At 36.6% G+C, this 15,376-nt stretch overlaps 1 protein-coding gene across 1 annotated transcript in view; it reads left to right on the top strand.

Moving 5' to 3' along the window:
- LOC106881235 (prolyl 4-hydroxylase subunit alpha-3) overlaps nt 1-15,376 on the top strand; it is a 40,152-nt gene that overhangs the window by 13,287 nt on the left and 11,489 nt on the right. Inside the window, exons 3-5 of the mRNA XM_052971004.1 lie at nt 1,872-1,986; nt 4,146-4,196; nt 8,928-9,008. Of these exons, the coding sequence (XP_052826964.1) occupies nt 1,872-1,986; nt 4,146-4,196; nt 8,928-9,008 (247 nt within the window). The remainder of the gene's footprint in view (nt 1-1,871; nt 1,987-4,145; nt 4,197-8,927; nt 9,009-15,376) is intronic.

The raw sequence follows: 15,376 nt of genomic DNA, 5'->3' as shown, positions 1-15,376 counted from the left end.
TCTTTAACTTCCGGTCAGCCATTACTATGATTAGCCATTACTATGATTAGCCATTACTATGATTGACCGTTGACTGAACACTATTCAATTTTTTTTCTCCGTGTTTTTCTCCTTGTCTCCGTATTCTTTCTGTTGAAGAGCATAGCTCGAAACGTTAAAGACTTTCCGTATTCCCGAGCGTCATACTAATACATCCTTTTGTTGTTTACACCACCTGTCCTCGTCTGTTGTTTTTTTCGTACATTCTCCCATATATATATATATATATATATATATAGAGAGAGAGAGAGAGAGAGAGAGAGAGATTTAAAGAGATATAGAGAGATATGGAAAGAGAGATATACAGAGGGATACAGAGAGAGAGAGAGAGAGAGATACAGAGAGAGTGATATAGAGATATATATATAGAGAGAGAGATATCCTGAGGCTAGTTTTGTAGCACTCCGTTGGTTACGACAATGAGGATTCCAGTTGATCTGATCAACAGAACAGCCTGCTCGTTAAATTAATGTGTAAGTGGTTGAGCACTCCACAGACATATGTACCTTAACGTAGTTCTGAGGAGATTAAGTGTGACACAGTGTGCAACAAGGCTGGCTCTTTGAAATACAGGTACAACAGAAACAGGAAGAAAGAGTGAGAGAAAGTTGTGATGAAAGAGTTCAGCAGGGTTTGCCACCACCCCTTGCTGGAACCTCATGAAGCTTTAGGTGTTTTTGCTCAATAAACACTCACAACACCTGATCTGGGAATCAAAACCACAATCCTACGACCATGAGTCTGCTGCCCTAAGCACTGGGCCATTGCACCTCTACTGAGGCTAGTTTAGACTAATTCAGTCAAATTTTTTAACAATCAGTCAAATTTTTTAACAATCAGTCTAATTTTAGAGGTCTTTTACCTTTTACTTGTACAGTCATTGGGCTTGCAGTTGCGCAAGGGCATCACCTTGAAGGATTTAGTGAAACAACAAAGCAACCCCAGTACTTTTTTTAAAGTCTGGTACTTATTCTATTAGTCTCTTTTGCCAAACTGCTCAGTTACAGTGATGTAAATAAACCAACTCCAGTTGTCAAGTAGTTGGTCAGAAACAAACACAAAGACACACACACACACACACACACACACGCACACAAACTCACACCGTTTCTGTCTACCAAATTCACTCAAAAGACATTTGTTGGCCCAGGGCTGTAGTAGAAGGCACTTACCCAAGAAGTTAAGCAGCATGACTGCACACAAACTCATGCAGCTGCAGAACTAGCTTCTTAACCATATTTTCTGGCAGCAAACTGACAGAATCATTTTTCCCTTTCATATTCAAACTGGCTATATTCAGCCCAAATATTTTATTTGATTTTTGTTCAAACTGAACAGATCCAGCTTCTCACACCTATCCTACATTATCATTCTAAAAATAAACAATCATATCATTGAAATCTGAAACCTCAAAACTATGATATAATTCATGATTAATTCAAAATAAATAAGCAATACACTTGACAGAATAAACTGAATGCTAAAGTGTTAAAGTATCAGAAAAAATGCTTGTAGCATTTCTTCTGGCTCATTACATTCTGAGTTCAAATACTACTCAAGTTAACTGAAGTAACATTCTAGTATTAAGGTCAAGGATATCAATTAACTCTAACCCTTCAAAATTTCCAGCCTTATACCTAAATTAGAAACAATATTTTCTGCACAACATTTTTGTAAGCTTGATCTCCGGAATATCAAGATAATAAGAGTGTTGATTTCATCCTGAAAACTTTTATTTCAAAAGGAAAGGTAATACTATTCTTATTCACTATAACACTAAAAAGATGATGGAATCTTGAAATTCTTTGTTTCTGTTTTTCCTTTTCATCCAGCACATGGCTTCCAGCTGAAGATAAAATGAGTGAAGTCTTGTGTCGACGGATCAAATTGATTACAGGATTACAGACTGACTTCAAACTTAAAGACACCAACAGTGAGTTATTTCAGGTAAGAATAGGTGCACATACTTGTTCACACACACACACACGAACACACACACACACACACACACACACACAATAATAAATAATAAAATTAACAAATACAAAACAAAGGAGTTTGTTTCTTACGACTGGCACCCATGCCAACGTCGTCTCCTTCATTGGACACGAAACTCAGCTTGCGAAGACCTGTTAAGGCAAGCGAAATCGTGATGGCACATGTGCCCAGTGTTGCCTTTCTGGCACTTGTGTCTGTGGCATGTGTAAGGACTTACATGTCTTTCACACTTACTATGAATACTAATGAATATTATGGTACTTAATGATGTTAGGAAAGAAAACGTTGCTGCTGTCTCTGCCGCATTTGTTGCTGCTGCTGCTGCTGATGATGATGATGATGATGATGATGATGATGGTCATCATCATCATCATCATCATGAAGGGAGGGCGAGGAGGAAAAGAAAAAGAAGAGGAGTAAAAAAGTGTATTGAGTGTCAATGATAGTTTGATTATATGGATATTGAAGCAGCTGCTGTTGGTTTCATTACTGCTACCAATAATGATGATGATGATGACGACGACGATAATTATGATGACGATGACAAAGACAATGACTGTGTTGACGATGATGATGATGAAGATAACAACGATGAGGATGATGACGATGGCGATGACGACAACAAAAATGAGGATGATGACTGATGATTATGATGATGATGACGATGACAACAACAAAAATGAGGATGATGATTTGTTTTTTTTTGGTTGTGATGATTTTGGTAATAGTGATGGTGGTGGTGGTGGTGGTGATGATGATGATGGTAGCAGTGGTGGTGGTAGTGTTGGTGAAGTAATCACTCAGGTAAATTCACACAAGCAGGGTATTCCTTGTTCAGGGACGCATAAACTATTAATTCAATACTTCAACGTCAGAGCCACTGTGTTGGTAAATAAAATCATTCATCATCATCATCATCTTCATCATCATCAGCATCAGCATCATCATTATCATCTTCATCATCATTGTCATCATCATCATCATCAGCTTCACCATTTAATGTCTATTTTCCATGCTGGCATGGGTTGAATTGCTTGACAGGAGCTAGCAAGTCAAGGGACTGCACCAGGCTCTACTGTCAGTTATGGTATGCTTTCTATGGCTGGATACCCTTCCTAACTACCTTACAGAGTGGACTGGATGCTTTTTACTTAGCACCAACTCCAGTGAGGTCACCAAGTAACTTGCAAGACAAAGATCCCTCAATTGAGAGGTGGTGGGGGAGGGGTATCAAGGGAGGTGGCTTTGTGCCAGGTGATAAGAGGTTAAACTGAAGGAACAAAAACAGCTGTTTTGCTGTTGAGATGGTACAGGGCTTCCTCAGCAGGAGAGAAATGAGAGACAGAGAAGATTGTGAAGATGTGCCAGGGTGTTTCCTCAAGATACAAGAAGGTGAATATGAGCGGAGTGGTAGAGAATTGGACAGGGGTAGTGAGCAGGGAGTTCATGAGAGTGCAAAAGGGGAGTGGGAGAGAGGAGAAGGGGATGTAATGAGTGGTGAACCTGGGTTTATAGAGGAGGAGCAGAATAACAATGACGCGGTTGACAGAGGGAGGACAGGAGAGAGAGATGACACTGTGACATTGGGCTGCAGGGGCAAATGGTAAGGAGATACAAGTGTTGTGCATGCCAAGATGAAGTTTGGTTCATTGGGTGGGGATGAATTAATGTAACATCTCAGTAGAGAACACATAGTATGCAATGTTTCCAGAGTTCAGTTTCACTGAGGTGCACAGGGCTTCTCAAGAACATTAGATCATCAGACATCTCAGTCTATTGTCATCTCCTCCATGATGCTCAGTATCTTAAGATCAGCCCTCGCTACTTTAACCCTTGTCTTCTTGGGTCTCCCTCTTCTACAGGTTCCTTCCACTTTAAGCAATTGGCACTTCTTTATACACTGTTCTCATTTATACACATCACACATGTCCAAACCATTGTAGTCTTCTCTCTTGCATGCATCATCTGATTCCTCTTATGGCTAACTTTTCTCTCAACACATTTGCACTTAATTGTATAAATAAATAAAATTATTACTATTATAACTTCTTCACTTCTTCATCTTCCTCCTCTTACCTATCTGTCATCTTATACCCCTTCATCCTCAGGTGATAAACTATGGCATTGGTGGCCTCTATCTACCACACCATGATTATGTGGTAAGTAGAATCTTATTCTCCAATTCTTGCTTTTTTCGCTACTGTCATCATAATGCATCATATACAAATATAATTCTTGCTGCTGTTTGTGTATTATATTACAGATATTATAACGTCTGTAATGTCTATCATAATGTTTGTAATGTATATACTAAGAAGTATATGCAATTGTCTGTATATGTTATATGTATGTTGTTACCTACCTCTCATTTCCCAATCTCTTGCTCCCCCATACACACTCGCAAACCCCAACCCACTGACCCACACTGTCAATTCCTCTGTTCCCACACACTTCTACTCACTTTGTGCCTTGAGGAACCTCTTGGATTTCCAGGTCTGTGATTGTTCTCACCCTTCTTCTAAATATGAGTAACCATGTTGCTCTTCTACAGCAAGAACTCCCTCAACTCCTTCCCTCTTCTCTCATACTTTAACCCCTCATCTCCTCACATAAAGCTGACCCTCTCCTCCTTGGGTTTTCAAGTCATGCAAGTTGCATGGCAACATCACTAGTGCTAGTACTATGAAATAAGCATGCAGTACAAGCTGTAAAATTACTGGTATTAGGAAAGGCAGCCAGCCATAGAAACCATGCCAAAGCAAACACTGGAGCACAATGTAGTCCTTGACTCCACCAGATGCTGTCTAACCATCTAACCCATGCCAGCATGGAACACATATGTTAAATGATGCTGCTACTGATAATGATGCAGACAAATAACTGGTCCTTTTACCCCATGTGTTATATTGGAGCTGTGGTGTTTACAGCTGGTAGTCCACTTTATATATAGATATAGCTATATATTGTTGTTAGGTTTTATTGTGTAAGCGGAAACAGAACATTTCCTGTATATACTGAGGTCATTTGGGGATCAATAGATAAAGTGAAGTCAGGAATTTAATGTAAAAGATGACGATTTGGAAGTTTTTATGTGCAAGGAAGCAACCTTATTGAACAGAATTCTCAGGCAGGAAACATTTAATGCCTGTTATGTGAAGATATACAAGAGGGTACCCAAAAGAAACCGGAATTTTGCAATATTATTTTATTCACTTAGTTTTACATGTTTACACTTTTATCGCCTTTGAAGTATTCTCTATTTGAAGCAATGCATTGGTCCAGACACATTTTCCACTGTTTGAAGCAGTGCTGGAACTCTTGTAAAGTGATGTCTTTCAATGACTCCATCGTTTTTTCTTCACCTCTTCCATATCTGCAAATTCTATAGCATCAGCTTTTGCCATCAGTGATGACCTTCAAAAAAAGGTCCAGGTCAACTTCCATCTGTTCTTTCAGTTCACAACATGCATTCAGTCATGACTTCTTTTGATCTTCCATGAGCAAGTGAGGCATAAATTTTGCTGCAACTCTTTTAATTCACAATTCCTTGCTCGAAATTCGCTGGTAGGAGCTCTAGGGTATACCAGTCAAATCAACAAGATCAGTTCATGAACTTTCATATTTTCATTCATCTTGGAGGTTGATGGTTATCCTGAACAAGGTTGATCTTCAAGTGACAAGTGACCATTCCTAAAACATGGATACCACTTGTAAACTTGTGTTTTGCTCATGGTAGCGTCCTTGTAAACTGTTAGAAACATAACTGTTTTGGTTGCCATTTAATCCCAACAGAAAACAGAATTTCGTAGAAGCCATCACAAAAATTGATGAACTGGGAAGAAGCACTGCAAAACAAAGATGCACCGTGTGGCAGTACAACTACACTTGACACTGCTAGTTGGTATACTGATGCCTGAGGTTTGCATCAAGTGATTTCTAGTGACAGAAGCCTGAACTACAATGAGCTTGTTCCACAGAGAATGTTTCCGGTTACTTTTGGGTACCCCTCGTATTGAGGTTCATGGTGAAAGAAGTTGAGTCCTGGCAAGTAGCTAGCATTATGATTCAATTCCTAATTATTACTATTTTACCTATTCTACTGATGTCTTTGAGGAAAAAAACCAAGAATGCCTCAAAGCCCATTCTTCTATTTTCTAAAATTAATAGTGCTGGTTGATTACCTCTGATCCCAAGATGGCAAGTAATTAAAATGTATGGCAATTGTGCACAGAATAAATAAATGTTTATCATATTCACATTTTAATGGGAAGAAATCCTAAAATTTCTTACTGTAACCTTTTTGATACCAAATTGCCCAAAATATACCTTGGTTTTAAGGTACAGACTCCATGTTTTAAAAGTGATCTAAATTAAAATCTTCCCTTAAAACTTCATGTTAATTTATGTTTTAAACACCAATTTAATAATGACAAAGTTATTTTAGTAAATTCTTCATCATTGTCAAAATTTATTGAAACAAAGGCAGTGTATTTCAGCATAAATGTTGTAACAAAATGGTTAATTAAATAGCAATTAAACTTATTTAATTAACGATTTTACTGAAGCATGAGAGTTTTGTGGCCAGATGCAATACTTTTCAGCTCTCCCAACTCCTAAAAGTATTCTAGATCAATTAAAGTTCTCTTATTCTGAGACAATTCTAGACTGAAGAATTGAAACTGAACCATTGTACCAGTTAGTCCAACATCTAGATTGCATCTGAGCTATTTGTTTCCTTTATAATTCTTCTTAGCAGTGAACAACTAAATCAAAGTGGAATTCTAATTCAAAATGACTAAACTATTTTCTATATTTCTATTAGTGTATAGTAATTTAGAAATTATTGTTGCTACTGTTGCTTTGTCATTCTCTATCTTCAGTCAGCTCCAGTTGAAAGAAATCTGTGGTTGAGGAATTGCCAGTTAAATACCAGATTGAATGTTTTCAACTTGTATGTGCATGGGAATTCTATCTTCAAGCAATTCACTTAAATTTCTCTATCTAGGAAAGAAAAATGAAAGATACCTATCAAGTTAAGAAATCAAAAGCTTTTGGCTCCACTCCCTCTCCCAGTTAAGAAGTCATCATCTCACAAGTTACTTAGTAACCCCACTAGTGGTGTCACTTAAAATGTCCTAATGTTGGTGCCACATAAAAAGCACCCAATATACACTGTAAAGTTGTTAGTGTTAGGAAGGGCATCTAGCTGTAGATAACCACAGCAGACAATGGAACCTGATGCAGTTCTCCAGCTTGCCTAGCCACTGTCAAACTGTCCAACCCATGGGAGATGGATGTTAAATGCTGCTGCTGATGATAATGATGATGATGGTGATCAGCCTTTTGACTTCTTTGTTTTCAATTTCATAATTAATTATAAAAATAGGCATAGGAGTGGCTGTGTGGTAAGTAGCTTGCTTACAAACCACATGGTTCCGGGTTCATTCCCACTGCGTGGCACCTTGGGCAAATGTCTTCTGCTATAGCCTCGGGCCGACCAAAGCCTTGTGAGTGGATTTGGTAGACGGAAACTGAAAGAAGTGTATGTTTGTGTGTTTGTGTTTGTACTCCCAACATCGCTTGACAACCGATGCTGGTGTGTTTACGTCCCCGTAACCTAGCGGTTCGGCAAAAGAGACTGATAGAATAAGTACTAGGCTTACAAAGGATAAGTCCTAGGGTTGATTTGCTTGACTAAAGGCAGTGCTCCAGCATGGCCACAGTCAAATGACTGAAACAAGTAAAAGAGTAAAATAGTATTGTATTGTGTTCTAGGAAATGTGAATTTAAGAAATGATTTGAATAATTCAGCAGTTGTACTTGTCAAGAAAATAACTTGTTCTGAGAATGTCTACAGTTACATTATAGAACCATTGTAACCAACTAAAGATATATAAAAATTATTAAATTTTTCTTTTATTCATTTCTTGAGCTGACAAAATTTCCATTGCACTATGGTGACCTTGTCACTGGTACAATTCCACAGAGACCTGATGTATTTTTCAATGACTAAAATAGCTCTTGTATGATTCAACCCTTAAGTACTCAGTACACTCTGTAAAGCCATATCCGGCCAAAATATTCTACCTATTTTATGTTCACACTGGTCAGATCCAGGTTCTCTCACCTACCTCACAATGTCAGGATCGATTTTAAAACGGGGGCCACATTTTTCATTAATGTTTTACGTAGTGTTTTTGGTACGGAAAGACTTTCAAACTTCGTATACTTATCTATTTTGTGTTATAGAACAGAAAAATATTTTTGTATTCGAATTTATTTCATGTAAAAAATTGTCTTATTTCGATAATTTCAACCAATCACTGACAAGTATTCAGTTGTTTACATTTACTCCTTTGGCTGATTAAGCGGTGTAAAGCATATTTAATCTCCATACCTTCGTTTTATTTGCTTTTTTCATTTTAAATTTGCTTTAACCCTAACCCTAACCCTAACCCTAGGGTTAGGGTTAGGGTTAGGGTTAATTGTTTCAGAATCGTTTGTTTATGTAGTCGGCACTTAATGTATATCGGCTGAATGGACGTCAGTGATTGGTTGAAATTACAGAAATACGACAACTTTAACATGGAATAACTTATGGATTTTTTTTTTTTTTTAAGAAGACTAAGAGAAAAGATGTTTTATATGACACATTCTACCAGTGTTCCAAGTTTCAAAGTGTTTCGTTAATGAAAAATGTGGCCCCCGTTTTAAAAAAGATCCCAATGTGATTCTAAGAATAAACAATCACACCAATGAAATCTTGAAGCTACAAGATAAAGTGTGATTAATTCAAAACATTTGATAGAGTAATCTGAATACTAAAGGGTTAATATATTAATCTCTTAACTTCAAAAAATATTTTTTCTTTGGTCTGCTTTTTTCTACAGAGTTACTACAGAAAAGCAAAATTCGAAAACGTTCCACTTTTTCAAAATTCTGGTGATAGAATTGCAACAGTAATACTTTATGTTTGTATTTACTTTCTTATTATTTAATCATTATTTTTATTGTTATTTTTGCTATACATGGTTGTTATATATAGTTATCATATATAGCTGTTATATATACTTGTTATAAATAGCTGTTATATATACTTACTATACATAACTGTTATATATACTTGTTATAAATAATTGTTGTATATATTTGTTATATATTTGCATATTATATACATGTTATTTATAGTTGTTATATTTAGTTGCTGTATATTGTTATATGTATGATGATTCTAACTACTCTGTGATCTTCATTATTAATACAACTCCTAGCAACACTGTGTAATAGCAACTCTGAGCGTGTGTGTGTGAAATTACGACATATGTAAACAAAGTTTGCTTTTTTTTTTAGAAGCATTGAAATGTATTGAAATATACAGATGAGGAAATATTTTATTCTCAAACGTAATAATAATGCTGAATAGCATAAATAGGCTAGAACATGCTTATATTGCAAAACAGTTTTGTTAGCAGCCAGCCTGGCCACTAACAAATTAAAAATGTTTTATTAATAAAGCATATTACTCCACTTCTGGTATTCAAGTGCTATTTTTTCATCTTGTTTTACATTTATGTGCTTCCTCTCCCCTTCGCCGTTCTCTGTCTGTCCATCTCTCCTTCACTCTTCCCCTTTTGCTCTCCTGTTGCTCGCATGTGACCATCGACCATCTTTCTTTCTTTTCCTAACTTGAGTCTCTTTCTTTCCTTGTGATTCAGCTGCAGGGATCAGATGCACTCTTGTCTGTCTCCTGTCCAAGCTTGTTCCACTCCATTTGCCACCTTACCTCATTTAGGCTTAGCAGCCCTTCCTGTTTGTTTTCACAGTCCTGTTTTTGTTACCAATTTTGACCCTCCACAAAATCCCAAATTTTATTAAATTTGCTTTGTGGGAGCAACTGTTTAGTCGAAGGCACATCTTGTCATGAATTGCTTGAAATACGGAATAGAAAAACAGCCGACAACTGATGAAGGATTGTTCTTTATGTCGCTTGTCTTGTTTTCTATTTGTTTCATTCGTTGTTGAAAAAGTTCATATTCCATGTATTTGTATTTCGTATTTCATGTTGTTTACGTTCTGTGACATCCTGTGCCCATATATGCATATGTATATACATATGTATGTAAGTATGAACATATATGTATGTATATGTGCATATATATATATATATATATATATATATACACACACACACACATGCAGATATGGGTACAGGACATCACCAAGAGCAAACAACATAGAATACAAAAACAAATGAGTTCAATACACAAATAACAAGAGAAACAAATGGAAAACAGGACAAGTAACACAAAGAACAACCCTTCATCAGTTGTCGGCTGTCTATCTACTCCTCATTTCGAGCAGTGAACAACAATATGAGTCTTCGAAGACAGTTGCTCTCATAAGTACCAAAATAAAATTTGGGATTTATGGAGGGTCAAAGTTGGGAACAAAAATAGGACAGTGGAGACATACAAGGAAACTGAATGAAAACAAACATGGAGTGTCGTTAGACCAGGATGAGAGTAAAATAGGGAACATTGAGAAATATTTTCTTTGACAAGAAAAAAGGCAGAAGAGAGAGATAGGATACATCCAGTCCTTAGGACAGTCCTGAAAGAGAAGAAAGATGATCATGTGAGGAAAAGAAAGAGGGATGATGGTCACGTGTGAGCAATGAGAGAGAGAAAAAGAGAAAGAGTTTCTCTCTCTCATTGCTCACACGTGTCCATCATCCATCTTTCTTTTCCTCATGTGATCATCTTTTTTTTCTTTCAGGACTGTCCTAAGCACTGAATGTGTGCTATCTCTCTTTTCTATCTTTTCTCTTATCAAAGAAAATATTTCTGCAGCATTCACTATTTTACTCTTGTTCTAGTCTAACGACCCTCCATGTTTGTTTTTGTTCGGTTTCCTTGTATGTCTCCACTGTCCTGTTTTTGTTCCCACCTTTGACCCTCCATAAATCCCAAATTTTATTTTGGTACTTATGGGAGTAACTGTCTTCAAAGATTCATATTGTCGTTTACTGTTCAAAATGATGAGTAGATAGACATCTGACAACTGATGAAGGGTCATTCTTTGTGTTACTTGTCCTGTTTTCCATTTGTTTCTCTTGTTGTTTGCATATTGAACTCATTTGTTTTCATATTTCATGTTGCTTGTTCTTGGTGATGTCCTGTACCCATATATGCATGTGTATGTGTGTATATATATATATTATTTATATTATTATTTGATTGAACACCACGCATTCATTTCCAAGTAAGTTTATATATATAATAAATATTATACATGTGTGTGAGTGTGTGTGTGTGTATTATTCAAAGTGTACAGTATTAAAAACCCATTACTGCCGATCTTACCTATTTGTTTCACTCTGGGTGTTAAAACTGAACATTAAATAATAACGTAGTTAAATAATACTGTATGCTCTTCAGAGCTGGTAGATATGGAAAAAATATGGAGACAACTCTCTGTTATTGGAGGTGAAAACACAAATTTGGTTCACGAGTATTGTGATAAAAGACAAGATAAAGCTATGGGAGGTGAACTCTTGATATCACCCTTGCTAAGTTTTCCTCCCGTAGTTTTGTTTCATCTTTTTCACCATATTCACAAACTGGATGTGATTTTTCACCTCCAGTGATGAAGAGCAGTCACTATATTTTTCCATACCTAACAGCTCTGAAAAGCACATGGTACATTTTAACCATGCTGTTATCTAATATCTGATTTTAACACCTAGTGTGAAGCCAATTGGTAAGATCAGCTACAATAGATCTATAATACTGTACACTTTGATTAATATACCCACTGTATTGACAAATATAATCATCATCATCATCATCATCATAATTTAATGTCTGTTTTCAATGCTGGCATGGATTGGATAGTTTGACCAGAGCTGGCAAGCAGGAGAGCTGGCAAGCAGGAGAGCTGCACCAGTCACCAGTCACCAGTCTGATTTGGCATGGTTTCTACAGCTGGATGCCCTTCTTAACACCAACCACATTACAGAGTGTGCTGGCTGCTTTTACATGACACTGCACAAGTGCTCTAGGTGTCACTGGCATGAGTACTTTTTATGTGGCACCAGCACAGGACTTTTGCAGGCTAATCCTCTTCACCAAGGAGAGCAGCCTTAACACTTCTGTTGTGGAATATGGGTCTTTTTGAGTATAGCAATGTGCCAGGTACCTTGGTTCTTTGTCATCTCAGCTGAAAGGTTCAGTGTCCTGAGGTCATCTTTTAGCACTTCATCCCATGTCTTCCTGGATGTCCCTCTTCCGGGTCTTCCATCTACTTTGAGAGATCAGTACTTCTTTATGTAATTGTTGGCATTCATTCACATTGCACGATCAAACCAGTCTAGTCTTCTCTCTTGCACACAACATCTAATTCCTCTTATGCCTAATTTCTCCCTCAATACACTAGCATTCTGTCGAATATGTACACTTACATTACACATTCACTGGAGCATACTAGCCTCATTCCTCTTTAAACTTCACATGTCTTCTGAATTCAGGGCCTGCATCTCACTACCATGGAGGATTGCTATCCATACACATGCATCATACAATCTTCCTTTCACTTGGAGAGAGAAACCTTTCATAGCCAACAGAGGTCTCTGAATTTTATCCATCCTATTCTTATTCTAGCTATTACACCTTCCATACATCCCCCTACTACTAATTTGGTTCCCATGGTAGCAGAAATTATCTACTATATCTAATGAAGCACCAGGACATTTGAGAGAATCAATTTCCTGAGTATTTGTAGAATTTTATGGATCTTGAGCATCATCTACATACAAGTACTACTTTCTCCAATAACCTTAATAAATGATTTATGAATTCTTCGATGACTAAATATGTATATATATATTATATATTATTTATGTTATTATATGATCGAATGCCACGCATCCATTTCCAAGTAAGTTTTATCTTAATAATTACTACTGCGCACTCTACTACTATTACTATCACTTCCCTGTCTATCTCTCTCCCTCTCTTGTTCTTCATCCTTTCTGTTTTTCTCTCCCAACCCCTCCCTATTCTTCTCTTCCTTTCACCATTCCCTCTCTCTCACTCCTCCTCCTAGACCATCTCGTCGCTGACACGTGATGAAAGGGATTCTTTCTTTCTTTCTATTTCCTGCCTTCCTATAGAGAAGACGTGATTTTTTTGTCTCTCCTTCACATCTAACTAGTGTTCAAAATAATAATTTTTCTATCGTCTTGGCCTAACAGCCCTCACCATTTGTTATCACTGTTCTGTGTTGTTTTTACTGTCTTTTACTGTCTTGTTCTCACTGTTCTGTTCTTGTTTACACTCTCACCCTCCGCAAAAAATTCCAAATTTTATTTAATTTGCTTTGTGGGAAGGACTGTTCCAACGAAGTCGCATATTGTCCTTGCCTTCGAAGTGCGGAGTAGATGGAACAGAGACAACTGAAGAAGGGAAATATTCTTTATGTTACATGTCTTGTTTCTCTGTTTGTTTTTTTCGTTGTTTGAAAAAAAGTTCGTTTTCTGTCTTCGTCTTTGTTTTCGTTTCTCATTGTGTTTAACGTTTTTTGTGATGTCCTGTACCCATATATGCATGTATGTATACATATAGATATAGGTATGTACATATATGTATGGATATATGCATATATTTATATATTATTTATGTTATTATATATATATATATATATATATATATATATGTATGTATGTATATATATATGTGTGTGTGTGTGTATGGGTGTGTTTATGGGTCTATATATATGTATGTATGTCTGTGTGTGGGTGTATGCGCACCTGTATATACTTACAATCATTTATGGGAATATCGTGTGCTTGTAGATGTATAAACTTAGTTGCATCTATACGTATAGATATATGTAGTTGTAGGTGGGTATGCACTTATATCTGGGTATGTGGATGTGTAGGTTGACTTATATGTATATGTATGCAGGTGTGTGGTTGTGTGAGTGTGTACGTGGGTAAGTGCACGTGCACTTATATATGTGTGTGTGTGTGTATGCACATTTTGAGTGTGTATGTATGAAGATGTGTGGGTAACTGTCTACTATGTGCTAAGGTCTCTGGTACTTAACACTAGATTTATTCATCGATTGTTTGATTAGTCAATTAATTATTTACTTATTTACTCATTTAGGTAGGTGAAGAATTGGCTGATTGGTAAATGAACTGATGTATTGATTAATTAGTAGCTAGAATAGTTAGTTATGTAGGATACTCAAATCTTAGGGTCACCCCCATTCACTCTTGTCTCTATAGTGAATAGCGTCCCATGTATATATCTAACAGTAGAAATACTTACACGCAAATCAAGAAGTTTATGAATAACTGCTTTAGTGGTTCATTAGTTGAGTAACTCTACTATATAGAGAATCCTGCTGTCAGACATAGGAAATTCTTATGCATAATCTAAGACAGTGAGTGGGGCACAATAGCTTTTGATCATACTTTCACCAAAAATAACTACAATTTGATAACATACAGGTATACGTTATATATATGTAGGAGTCTTAATAAGTAATCTGAGACTGTATTATAGATATAATCTTAGCATTTAATGCCAACATACCGTGAAGTGGAATACGAGCAGTCTTATAGTATTAATATATTATGGCTTTGTTTTGTAACTTTACCCCTTATTATAGTGTAGTCGTATGTGGGTGTATACATACATACGAATATTTATTTATTTATTCATTTATTTGTATCCGCATATAAACTTCTTAATAATCTATTCAACAACTCATTTAATCTTTGTTTTTGTATATACACTCCATCTATATAAGTATATACAGGCATGTAGGTATGTATGTGTGTGTGTATACATATGTGTGCACATGTATAAATATATAATGCACTCGTGTGTGTGGATGTATGTATATATATATTCACACCTAACCCTTTTGACCGGTTAGTGGCTATCCAACCGTAGCTAAGCCTAGATAGTTTAAAACAATAGATGCCCAATTAGATGAGAGGACTTAGTAAAAATCACCCCTCCCCAAATACCAGCATGATTCTAAATACCCACTACTAGAAGGACCAAAAAAATAACCTCATCAAAATTTTTAAAAATTGACATCATCATCATCATCATCGTTTAACGTCCGCTTTCCATGCTAGCATGGGTTGGACGATTCGACTGAGGACTGGTGAAACCGGATGGCAACACCAGGCTCCAATCTAATTTGGCAGAGTTTCTACAGCTGGATGCCCTTCCTAATGCCAACCACTCAGAGAGTGTAGTGGGTGATTTTACGTGTCACCCGCATGAAAACGGCCACGCTCGAAATGGTGTCTTTTATGTGC

This window comes from Octopus bimaculoides, chromosome 10 (genome assembly GCF_001194135.2).
Source record: "Octopus bimaculoides isolate UCB-OBI-ISO-001 chromosome 10, ASM119413v2, whole genome shotgun sequence".
NCBI classification, from domain to species: Eukaryota; Metazoa; Mollusca; class Cephalopoda; order Octopoda; family Octopodidae; genus Octopus; species Octopus bimaculoides.
This window is presented reverse-complemented; position numbering and strand designations above follow the sequence as displayed.